The 13,107-nt window shown below is 38.4% G+C and overlaps 1 protein-coding gene across 8 annotated transcripts in view; it reads right to left on the bottom strand.

Moving 5' to 3' along the window:
- Window positions 1–13,107, bottom strand: part of ptprk (protein tyrosine phosphatase receptor type K) — a 641,623-nt gene that overhangs the window by 356,845 nt on the left and 271,671 nt on the right. For all 8 annotated transcript variants that reach the window (XM_073057328.1, XM_073057322.1, XM_073057320.1 and 5 more), the window contains exon 6: window positions 7,431–7,605. In XM_073057328.1, the coding sequence (XP_072913429.1) occupies window positions 7,431–7,605 (175 nt within the window). The remainder of the gene's footprint in view (window positions 1–7,430; window positions 7,606–13,107) is intronic.

Below are 13,107 nucleotides of genomic sequence, written 5' to 3'. Positions count from 1 at the left end.
TTTTAACCAAATGAGTTTTTCAGCAGTTTTGAACAAATTCCCATATGGAGGGCTAGTCATTCAGGATTATTCAAAGTTACACAGCATTATACAAGTAAGACATTACTTCTAAGTGTGAGTGAAGATTTAGCATTGGTGCTTACCATGAACTATTCTCAATTACTCACTTAATACATTTGGTTATATGTTATGGAAGTTCTTCACAATAACGGCAGCATTTCTATTGATTGCTGCAGTTTGAATCATGTTTGTAAGTCTCCAGCCTACCAATTTCTCTTCGATTTTGAGGCAGTACACAATTGCTTCTTGATTATGCATTTTCTTTGACAAAAATTACAATTGATTGTATTCATCACCCTTTTTCTCCTATCACCCTGTGATTCACCTTTCATTTCTCTAATTTATTTCTGTCCTTTTACAATTCACCTCTTTTACTTATTTTGTTTCCTGTCTGCTTATTGGCACATCAGTACTTGAATTCGTGCCTTTCCTTCATCCAGCTTAAAGTATCCTCAACAATATTGCCATCATTACAATTTTCTTCAGTTGTTGTCCTGCACACCTCTTGGGTTTATCCTATGATTCTGATCTGTCTTAATCCCCAAAATGGACAGAACATAGATAGAAAGAGAGAAATTAAGATCAGTTAGTCACTCAAGCTGCTCCACCATTTAATCAGACCATGGCTGAGCTGATTGTAAGACTATATGACTGTAAGATACCTAGGAACAGCAATAGGCCATTCGGCCAATCAAGTCTGTTCTTCCATTTCATCCATTTCCTTCTCAGCCCAAACCTCCTGCCTTCTCTTCGTCACCCTTCATGTCCTGACTAATCAAAAATCTGTCAGCCTCTGCCTTAAATATACCCAATGACTTGGTCATCACAGCTGCCTGTGGCAATGAATTTCGCAGACTCAAAACTCTCTGGCTAATGAAGTTTCTCCTCATCTCCATTCTAAACAGACATCTCTCTACTCTGAGGCTGTGTCCTCTGGTCCAAGGCTCTCCTACCATAGGAATCATTCTCTCCACATACTCCCTGTCTAGGCCTTTCAACATTCAGTGTTTCAATAAGATTCCCCCTTTCATTCTTTTGAAATCCAGTGAGTACAGATCCAGAGCCATTAAAGAGCTTTCAATTCCGGAATAATTTGCTTTAACCTTTGAACCCTCTCCAATGTCAGTACAGCCTCTACCTCATAACCTCTGCTCCAAATTCTACTCAACAACTGATAAACTTTCACCTCTCTGCTTATTAAGAACCTAGCTTCATATACCACCGCCCTTGGGAAAAGAGAGTTCTAAAACTTGATGACCCTCAGAGCAATATCCTTGCCCTGCCTCAGTCTTAAATAGGAAACCCCTGATTTCGAAACAGGGAACCCAAGCTGAAGATTCTCCCACAAGAGGAAAAATCTTCTCCACAGCCACCCTCACGACCCTTAAAGTTCTCCTACGTTTTAATTGACCCACTTTTTGCCTTTGATGAGAAGACAGGCCAACTTCATCAAGACAGCACATTCTACAAGCATGTGAAGAGCAAGACAATGAGCCATGTGAGACTAGGACCAATCAGGAGCAAGAGTGGAAACATTGGCATGGAGCCAGAGGAGGTAGCAAAGGTACTTAATGAATATTTTGCTTCAATATTCACCAATGAAAAGGACCTTGGCAAATGTGGATATGAAACGCTCGAGTGTATAGACATTAAGAAAGACGATGTGCTGGAGGCTTCAAAAGTATTAGGTTAGATAAGTTGCCAGGACCAGATGAGATATATCCCAGGCTACTGTGGGAAGCAAGGGAGGAGATTTCTGAGGCTCTGACAACGATCTTTCCTTTATCAATAAGGATGGGAGAAGTACCAAAGGATTGGAAGATTGCAAATGTCATTCCCTTGTTCAAGAAAGGGAGTAGAGATAACACAGGAAACTATTGACCAATGAGTCTTACTTCAGTGGTGGGCAAGTTGTTGGAGAAGATCCTGAGATGCAGGATTTACAAGCATTTGGAGAGACATAATCTGATTAGGGATAATCAGCATGACTTTGTCAAGGGCAGGTCATGCCTTGCAAACCTGATTGAATTCTTTGAGGATGCAACAAAACACATTGATGAAGGTAGAGCAGTGGATGTAGTGTATATGGATTTCAGTAAGGCATTTAATAAGCTTCTCCATGCGAGGCTCATTCAGAAGGTAATGAGTATGGGTTCCAAGGAGACCTTGCCTTGTGGGTCCAGAATTGGGCTGCCCAAAGAAGGGAAAGGGTGGTTTCAGATGGTTTGCATTCTGCATGGAGGTTGGTGACCAGTGGTGTTCTACAGGGATCTGCTCTGGGACTCCTCCTCTTCGTGATTTTTATAAATGACCTGGATGAGGAAGTAGAAGGGTGGGTTAATAAGTTTGCTGATGACACAAAAGTTGGTGGTGCTATGGATAGTCTGGAGGGTTGTCAGAAGTTACAGCACGACATTGATACGAAGCAGAACTGGGCTGAGAAGTGGCAGATGGAATTCAACCCAGATAAATGTGAAGTGGTTCATTTCTGTAGTTTAAACTTGAAGACAGAATATAATATTAATAGTCAGGACACTCAAAACTGCTGTGCAGGTTGACAGTATTGTTAAGAAGGCATATAGTGTGTTGGCCATCAACCATGAGATGAAGTTCAAGAGATATGAGGTAATGTTACTGTTATATAAGACCCTGGTCAGACCCCTCTTAGAGTACTGTGTTCATTTCTGATGACCTCATTAAAGGAAGGACGTGGATACCATAGAGAGAGTGCAGAGGAGATTTACAAGGATGTTGCCTGGATTGGAGAGCATGCCTTATGAGAATAGAGTGAGTGAACTTGGCCTTTTCTCCTTGGAGCAATGGAGGATGAGAGGTGACCTGAATGATGTGTATACAATGAGAGGCATTGATTGTGCGGATAGCCAGAAAAACAGAGGACCATATGGTGGGGGAGTTCTAGGCAGTTTCTAGAGTAGGTTACGTGGTCAGCACACACTGTGGGCCGAAGGGCCTGTAATGTGCTGCAGATTTCTATATTTATGTTAATTGGACGTCTGAAGCGCAAAGGAAGCTCGGGAGACCAACAGCAACCTGGCGCCATACCACAGAGACACAAAGTAAAGACCTGGTACCACACCTATGGCACAATAGAGTAGATGGCCAAGGACAGACAGAGATGGAGGACCTTCATCACTGCCCTAAGCTCCACTGGTGTACTGGGCAGTAAGTAAGTGGATGCTTGATATGATCTCACTAATATCTTCTAAAACTGAAGCAAAACCTGTTACTTTTGTACTTAATTACCGAGAAATAAATAATATTGTTACCTTTCCCAATCATTTACTGTACTTCATTGCAACCTACTTGATGAGACACAAAGTTCTCTTTGCATTTCTCACCATTGAAATAATATTCTTCTACCTTCCCAATAAAATAAACAATGTCACATTTTCCCTATCATATTGCCACTTACATTATTCATGTTTACCCAGCTGTAATCTCCTTATAACCCTTTCACAACAGATGCTGGAAATCTGAGGTAAAGAAAATACTGTAAATGTTCAGCATTTCAGACACAAAATGTTGGAGGAACTCAGCAGATCAGGCAGCACCTATGTTAAAGGGTAAACAGTTGACTTTTCAGGCCAAAGCTCTTCATCAGAACAGTCCTGATGAAGAATTGAATCGAATTTATTTCGTACATCCTTCACATACATAAGGAGTAAAAATCTTTACATTACGTCTCCATCTAAATGCGTTCCATCTAAATAGTAGCTTATAATAATCTATAATAAATAGAACAGTTGATGTACCATAGAAATACACTCAAAACAGCGTGAGTTTTTCAGTCAGATGGCATGGTGGAAGAAGCTGTCCCAGAGTCTGTTGATCCTGGTTTTTATGCTGCAGTACCACTTCCCAGATGGTAGCAGCTGAAATAGACCATCGTTGGGTTGACATGGGTCCCCGATGATTCTTCAGGTCCTTTTTTCACATCTGTCTTCGTAAAGAGCCTTCGTTGGAAAAGTCAACTGTTTACAACATAGGTGCTGCCTGGCCTGCTGAGTTCCTCCAGCATTTTGTCTGTGGTGCTTTGGACTTTCAGCATCTGAAGATTTTCTTGTGTTTGAGAAAGTCTATTGGTGCTTGGTTTGTTTACCTTACTGCAGAGGTTCTTTGCCTCAAAACATATAGGTTCATTCACTACAGACATACAGGAATATATTGAGTCTGACATTTTAGACATGGAAAAAAACAAATGTTCAAAACAGAACTGCAGATGCTGGAAATCCAAAACAATTGCATGTTATCAAATCTAAAATATTCCTACAATATGTCTACAGTCTGAAACATTGATACTGTTCCTCTTTCCACTGATGCAGTTTGAATGGCTGAGTATTTCCAGCAGATGTGAAAATAAATACTGTTATTTCATTCTGTCGACTGCCTCAAGCTTGCAACTTTGCTTTTTGCACACACTTTCTAGTATATAAAGATAAGCTTTGTTACCACTAACTTTGAGAAGTTGAAATAACTTTACTTGCAAATGAACAACTTCACTATGAATGAGCTTTAGCTGCAAGGTACAGGGTTTTACCACAACTTTCCAAGTATTGTGAGCCCTTGAAGATACCTCCAAACCAATAAGACTTAGCAAATACAAGACAGTTCCATAACTCAAAATGATCTGTGTAATATAAAACTTATGGCTTAGTGTACTGTGCTTGATCTAGTTTTCATTTCCTCCAGCGCTAAGCACACAAGATCAATGGTCCAGAACACAAGAAGTCAGTGCAAGAATTTTTGTTTGTGACACACAAAAGCAAAATTGCTTTGGGCATCTCCTGTCACATTCTGTTAGGAGGAAAAGTTGCTAATAAAGTGCTGCCCTTTGGTCATCTTGACAATGGGCAATGCTATGCCACCTCTTATTAAACGTAATCCATATCAGTAAACCCAAATTTCTTTTAAAATTATCATCTTCTGTCTCGATGTAGCAGGATGTCACTTTTATAGCACCATTGAGATATCTGACCTGTCAGCACAGTTAATTTTCGACTTAGTTTCAACACCAGGGTTCCTTGGCCTTGGGGTATTTTTTTACTATACTAACAGGATTTATTTTACTTATTCAGATCAGCAAAGAGCTGTTATATAGCTGCTGAGACAGAAACCAACTAAAACACACAAGGCTTTATTATGCAGCAGTTTCAAGCACTTGCTGCAGAATTTCCATTTTGACAATGAAATTATTTAATTAAGTTACTGCACATACAGTACAATCAGGGTAGGCTTTTATTCCATTTCATCCCAGTTCTCCAAGATAAGCCGCTGCCTTCCAGTGCCCTAAGGTAGATGTTACTGACAGAGGAAGTGTACAAAAGAGTGAAGCAGACATAATAAAACTGAAAATAAATTGCTACTGCTGTAGCCTAAAGGCCAAGCTCGATAATTGCTTATTGTCTCTGGATGCAATCATTGATTACCCAAAGCTATGGTTTAAGTGAATGTGTCATGCTGGCAAGCATTAAAAAACAATTTCTGAATACACTTTGTATTGGCATTTCTCGTAACTAAAAATATTCTTTTATTCTTTAAATATTCTGCATCTTTCTGAAAGCTGAGAAAATGTTTAGCTGTAGAACGCAGCTCAACCGATTCTGGAAGAACTATACAAAGACGCTAGTTTGTGATGTTACAGAAAGATCACGCTGGTCACTGCTTCCCATTTCTATGATTTCCAAATTCCTACACATCGCACCATTGCAATAGTTTATTTTTAACAGAGTAACTAACAAGCAATAATACACGCTTCAAATAACCAAAATGTACTTACTGCAGGAGGTCCCTGTATAAGAAAGGTTCTTCATGCAACTCTGCTCTAAATTTATGTATTTCGCATAATGAGGCTGAGGTAGACCACTCTGCACTCTGGTACCAATATATATCAAAAATAATGTCAATTCGTCCACATTCATTATCAAAATTTAAAAGAAAGGCAACTCCTCATTTATGGCCATCTTTCTTCATCCATCCTCTTACATACAGAATATAAATTTGAATGCAAGGATACCAAGCACAAGGGGCAGAATCAATTTCCACACGAAGATTTAGAACACCCTTAATGCCAAAAAAATCTCAAGACCCTCAGCTACCAGCCATTTCATAGATTCAACAGGGACGTATAGAAATAGAAGCACGAAACAACAATGAAAACTAATAAGTAAATTTTGTAAATGTTTTTTTAAAAAAACTGAACACATACAGGGAAATAAATTGGCTTTACTTGATTTCAATTTTGCCAGGGGTTTTGATTCAACTTCAGGATTCAAACTTGTCCATTTCTTGCCCTGATAATGGAGTACAGTTTTCATATACTTGTGATCTATGGATTAAGCATTCAAATTTCATCTTGACAAAATGAGTAAATAAATAAATCTGTTAACTTCTGGAATGGCACCACATATTGCAAATACTCATATCCCCAGAGAGAGGATCATATCCCCTGCCTTGATGAACAACATCCAACTCCAGCATTACTGGGCACAGAGGCTCATAAAGCATTCAGGCTAACTGGAGTTGTCAAATAAATTTTGGCCTTCTAGTGCTACATTGCATGTCAAATTTCTCTCTTCTTAGTGCAGACTTAAGCTCAACTGGTATATGCTCAGGAGTATTTTACTATAATTTTCTTTGAATCAAATAGTTGAATTTAAATCACTTTAATAATGAGAAGCTGTATGTCTGCATATGTGGGGAACCGAATGCACATCTCACTTGCTTGTTCTGACAATGCTGAAATTTTAAAAATTAATCTAATCATCATGCAGCAGTGAATTCTCATGTCTTTGGCCTTGCAACTTCAAAAGAGAGAACAAAAAACATATTATTTATGATGTAATGTTGGCTTTAAAGTTGATGCTGTAGCAATGACCATACTGGACACTGTGAGCTCTATACCAAAGAAGCAGAAACATGGCACAAAACATCTTGAAATTTGGGATTTGTGTACTGTGGCAGAAGGACAGCATTCCCAAACCAGACTTGTACATATATATTTTTTTAAAGTAGATGTAAATTGCATCTTTAAGGTCAAAGTTGCTTGTTAATTGAGCCCACTTACACCTTACCAAAGTTAGTATGCATCTCATTTTTGGCCTTGGACAACTTAGCTAAAGCTTGTGACAGACCCATCGTTTGTTTTTAAATGTAAAGAACATTCACTTAAGACTATTTTGCAATGGTAAATCCCTATTTGCATCGATGTTCTGCCATCATGGCTCCTGGTATAATAGCAGGGAATTTCACAGCAAAGATTTCACTAAATGTTACACTTTTCAAAAAAAATCATCCAGTAGAACAAATATACACTTCATTATAACATTGGCACCAAATTAAATTCACAATACCTCTAACAATGAGCTCAGCAAAATTTGATACACCAGAACCTCTTTCGGACTGAGTCACACAACGGTACAAATCTTGGTCGTCCCTTCTCACTTCTTTCAATTTGAACGTTGCAGCAAACCTCCTGTGATTTATATTCTTTGTCAGAGCAACTGGGATGTCTTCCCCATTGCGCCTCTGAGGGGGGAAAAAAAACACATTATTTGTAACACCGTGGGTCCAAATAGGTACTCAAAATGGAAGCAATTCTGGCTAAATTCACAACTTTAGCAGACAAACCATTTAGATGTCTTAATAGATTGTATTTCTAGTTCACACTAGTTCTATTCACAGCCAGGACCAATTATTTTTTCACTTTGGCAGTGACGTGTGCCACAGTAGCATAGTAGTTAGCATAACACTATTGCAGGTCGGGAGCTCCAGAGTTCAGAGTTCAATTCCAGTACCGCTCTGTAAGGAGTCTCTGTGCCTCCCCCGTGTACTGTATGGGTTTTCTCTGGGTGCTATGCCTTCCTCCCACAGTCCAAAGCCAAACTGAGTAGGTTAAAATTATCCCGTGATTAGATTAAGCTTAATCAGAGTTGTGGGGTTCCGGGGTGGAGTGGCTCGAAGGCTCGGAAGGACCTACTCTGCAATATATCACAAAAAATAAACATCAATGTTATTTTCTAACTATAGTATGAATGAGTTAAATTCTCAATTCCCTAAAAATTGATTGCAGGTCATGAATGTGACACTCAGTTCCATTGTATTGAGAGGTAAATGGCTCTGCTTGGGCACAAGTGAAATTGCACAATTTACACCTGTAAATAATACGTCAGTTATCAAAGCATGTTTATGTATCTGAGGAACAGGGTGGAGGAACTGTCTTAGAAATTGTGTGTTGGGTAAACTGGGCCCATTTATTGTGTTGCTGTACAAATCACGGAATATGAGAATATGTACGGAAATTTACCTGAGCATACAGTTAAGCTTCAAGGGAAAAAAAATCAAAATCTATATTGTACAATCAGCTAATTGTCTTCATGCGTGCCTACCTCTGCCGTAATGAGGAGACCATCTGTTGAACGGTCCGAAGTGTCTGCTGCCTTCTCAAGAGAAATTAAATTTCTCAGCTGGGGGTTTTTATGCCCCTGAAACTTTTTGAGTTCCCCTGAATATGTCTTCCAAATGTCTGTAGTAATTTTACTGTTGGGAAATTGCCCCAACCAGCTTTCACATCTCACCTCAGAAAATCCATTAGAAGATGATTAACTATGCCTTCAGAACCTCCTTATCCTCTATCCACAACCATCCAACCGAAGGATCATCCAGACAAAATTTTCCGCTCCCAAAGCTAACCCATGTAAAATTATCTAAAATTGCTATAGCCACATTATCATACTGATACATACACTTGACTTGTATGGCAATATGGCACATTCCCAATGGTGATTACACCAATACTTCAAAGGACTTCCCCTTCCTCTCCACCACTATTCAGCTGCAACATGCTTAAATAATGTGTTTAATTTCTGAGCTTTCATTTGATTAACCACCAATCTCCAAATGGAATTCTTCTTAATTATTCCTTTATATTTTCTTTTAATTAGTTCCCCACTGTGCAGGCAACCTGTGGTGCATAATCTAACAGGCTATTACTGATGTGGGGATAAAGGTGATCATTTCCAAATGTATACAGCATAAAACTAATTGAGTTCTTGCCCAGCATCTTCACATACATGATTTATGGATGGAATCACCAAATAACAATTAGGATTGGGAATCCATGTTAGAAAGAGGTCCTTTCTCTCTAACATCCAAGAAAACGGCAACGAATTCGAGCAAAATCACTTCCACCCAACTTCAACAACTCAGTATAGGCGAACAATTGGCTCTGTGCATTGTTAAATGGGATGAAAGAGGATTGGCTCTGTCCATCCAAATCACCAGCTAATCAATATCATTCTGTTATCTTAAAGCTATCTTTCTCATTAACAATCACCCTTCCAATGTTCATGTCATCTGTGATCATACTAGTAATGCCTCCTACATTCACATCCCAGTTGTGAATACATGAAGGAAATATTAAGAGTCCGTGAGAAACACCAATCACAGGCTTCCAATCATGAAGGCTACCCTCTACCATCACCATGTCATAATTTACCAAGTCAACTTCGGATCCAATTTGCTAACTTCAAAATTCGGGTGGTTGATCAGTTCAATAACACAGCAAACAGGCAAGTTCAACAAGGAAACTTTTTCACCCTACAGCTGCTCTAGTTGCAAAGCACAGCAATTCAATTACTGAATTGACATTTATATTATAAAGAATGAGAATAGATTTGCTTTCCTCAAATTCCTCATAATAATTTAATTTTGACACTATTCACTTGTACAATACAGTGGATTCTGGTTAATTGAGAAACATCGGGACCATTACATTTTGGTCCAATTAAGCGACTGTCCCAATTAGCCAAAGTCATGGAAATAGTTAAAAAGATATAAAAAAGACGAACTATGCATTTAAATGAAATACAGAATAAATTAAAGCACTGCCAAAACTATCATACACTACAAAACTGTATTAGTTTCTAACAGGTGTCAATGGAGAAATTCATTCAGTTTACACTGACATGTTGATTTGATTTACTACAAATGAACAAAGTCTGCATAGACACCAGGTGCCCATAGTGGACTGTCTTCGACAATTGCATCCTCCAATCTTGATTTTCATTGTAACATTCGTGATCATTGTCGATACCTTCAAATACATCATAGTTTCTAACTTGAAGTAGTGAATTGTCTCATTTTTGCTGCCGGCTATTTCTGGCATCCTCAAGCCTGAACGCTTGGAACCACAGTCAGCAAACCAGTTTGGGATCGTCTTATAGTTTAATACTCGCCAACAATCAGTGTCAAAATTCACTGCTTTCTGAACACAAACATGTAAGTGATGCTATTTAAAAGCTGATTGCTCTAAGCACAGTGACTGACACTAGTTACCAGTCTCCCGCCTCAATTAAGTGGCACAGCGTTGTAAGTAAACAAAGGGGATCCCAAATATCTTCTTGGTTTACTTTGTTCTTTAAGAGTTGTCCCAAATAAGCGGCTGCCCTGCTTAACCTATGGTCCAATTAACCAGAATCCACTGTATGTAATATCTAACTGTTTGGCTTTTGAGAGCATAACATTAAAACAATTGATAAGGCATATTTTTAATGATATGGTCAGCTACAGGAATTGTTTCTGTTTTCTGTGTAAGAGATATTCCCCTGGCCCAGAGTTTAAACAGCTGTGACATGCCATCGCAGGGATTAATACAAGTTGGCCATTTTGAGTACTGGCCGACTTAATCACAAGCACAGAATGAAGCAGCTGACTGCAGCCTCAGAAATACTCAGACAACCTTGGTACATAAGTAGATACGTGTTAGGAAATTTACAGATGAATACATAGATAAAATCTAATCCATTCAAGAAAATATTCAACTTTCAGTTCCAAAACTGTGCTTTTTAGGATAGAAGTTTCCTCAAAAGTTTACACTATGAACTTCTTTACAAAGCTCATTGCAATTCTAAATGTTGTTTTAAATCCACAGAGAAGCTCCACTGAACTATCTAATAATATATTTGAACAACTATCTGACAAAATATTTTATATTTTTGGTTCAAATATATTGTTAGGTTTTGGTTCAGTTTAACACAGTTTAAACTACTGATGAAAATGTGCACTTTCTACAATAAACATTAAGGTGAAAAGCATTATGAAAATAATGAGCTAAAACAGTACAAATACACAGAAAAGTCACTCAGCATGCAAATCTAACTGATATGTGTTAGTTGGATAAATAAATTGCCTAAACAATGCTAGGTTCCAGTATTTTGTTTAAAACCATAACCTTAATAAAACATTTTGCATTTAAGCATTAATAAATGGGTTTGTGTTTTGGAAACAGTTGCTGTGGAGCTTGTCTTAATAAGCTGATAAGGAAGGCGGGCTCTGTCGTGGGCAAAGTACTGGAGAGTTTAACATCGGTAGCTGAGCGAAGGGCGCTGAGTAGGCTACGGTCAATTATGGAAAACCCTGAACATCCTCTACATAGCACCATCCAGAGACAGAGAAGCAGTTTCAGCGACAGGTTACTGTCGATGCAATGCTCCTCAGACAGGATGAAGAGGTCAATACTCCCCAATGCCATTAGGCTTTACAATTCAACTGCCAGGACTTAAGAACTTTTTTTAAAGCTATTATTAATGCTTTTTGAGTTAGTGATTTAGATGCATATCATATTATTACTGAGTTAAGTATTGTATGTAATGAGTTTTTGCTACAACAAGTGTATGGGACATTGGAATTCCCCATGGGGATGAATAAAGTATCTATCTATCTATCTATCTATCTACTATGTGCCCATGCATTTTGGAATTCACTCCTTGTGTCACCTGCAAAAGGAACAAACTTCATTACTTGAAACATCTTGAAGTGATACAAGTGGTTTTGGCAGCCCAAATAAGGCAAACCTTGGTTTATATGGCCTCCCCTTAGATCAAATCAAAACAAGCACCATGGAAGAGTGGGCCACAGTTAGTGGTCAACAGGCTCATTGAGAAAGCAGTTCTATTGAAAGGCAATGTGGCTACACTTCCTTGCAATTTATTCAATTCCCTTTAAATCTACTATTTAATCTACAAGCAACACCCTCTCAGGTACTGCAATCTAAATGCCAACAATTCACTATTTTCAAAGAAACCTCTTCTTGAGTCACCTCTGTATCAGCTCCCAACTACCCTGTACGTGTTCTTTCTGATCATCAGCTGTTCTGCTGCTGAAAACAGTTCATCTCTTTCTATTAAACTATTTTATGATTTTAATCACCTCTACTGAATCTCCTCAGTCTTCTCCAAGAATAACCCCAGCTTTTCCACTACTTTCGCATAACAGTAATCCCATACTCCTGGGACTATTTCAGTAAATCTCTCCTGTACTTGCTTCAAAGCATTGATCGTCTTTTCTGAGTGCAACAACTGTGTTCAAATGGTTTTATTTACAGCAAATAAGTATCCAAAGCATTGAAAAACGAGCAAGCGCCCATCTCAAAATGAAATGAATTTATCACAGGAAATACTGTAAACTTCAGAGAGAATTCTTCAACACTACAGTAAAATAAAATTAGTCTTACTTTGCAGTACATTTTTCAATCTGCTGTCATGATCAATCTATTAGAAATATTTTCTCAAATTTTAATCTGCCACTTTGATTTCTCAATAAGCACCATATTATAATCGGTTGTGCGTCATTGTTCCTGCTTTGCCAATGCTTCAAAAACTCACTTGTGTTCATTACACAGGAATTATGGATGTTTCAGAAACTGAGAAGAGAATCAACTGCCATAACACATCCATAACCATGAACAAAGGAAACTGGAGCGAGTGCAAACAAAAATAGAGCTTTCTAATCACTGTCCAGGCTCTGCCATTATGCACATATCTTACTTTCTGCTGAGTTTAAGGAATGTGCCAAAAGCATCAGCATTTAACTGCTGCTTCCTTCCTCATTAAAGAAATTCAAGAAAAGTATCTCTTTAATTGTGCATCAGTTGGCTGTATCTTTCACATCAATGTAAAGTATTCATCTATTATGCATTCCTTCAACTTTATCAAGAGCATTTTACATGGAGTTGACGATAACCACTCCCCT

This window comes from Hemitrygon akajei, chromosome 9, assembly GCF_048418815.1.
Source record: "Hemitrygon akajei chromosome 9, sHemAka1.3, whole genome shotgun sequence".
Lineage (NCBI taxonomy): Eukaryota > Metazoa > Chordata > Chondrichthyes > Myliobatiformes > Dasyatidae > Hemitrygon > Hemitrygon akajei.
This window is presented reverse-complemented; position numbering and strand designations above follow the sequence as displayed.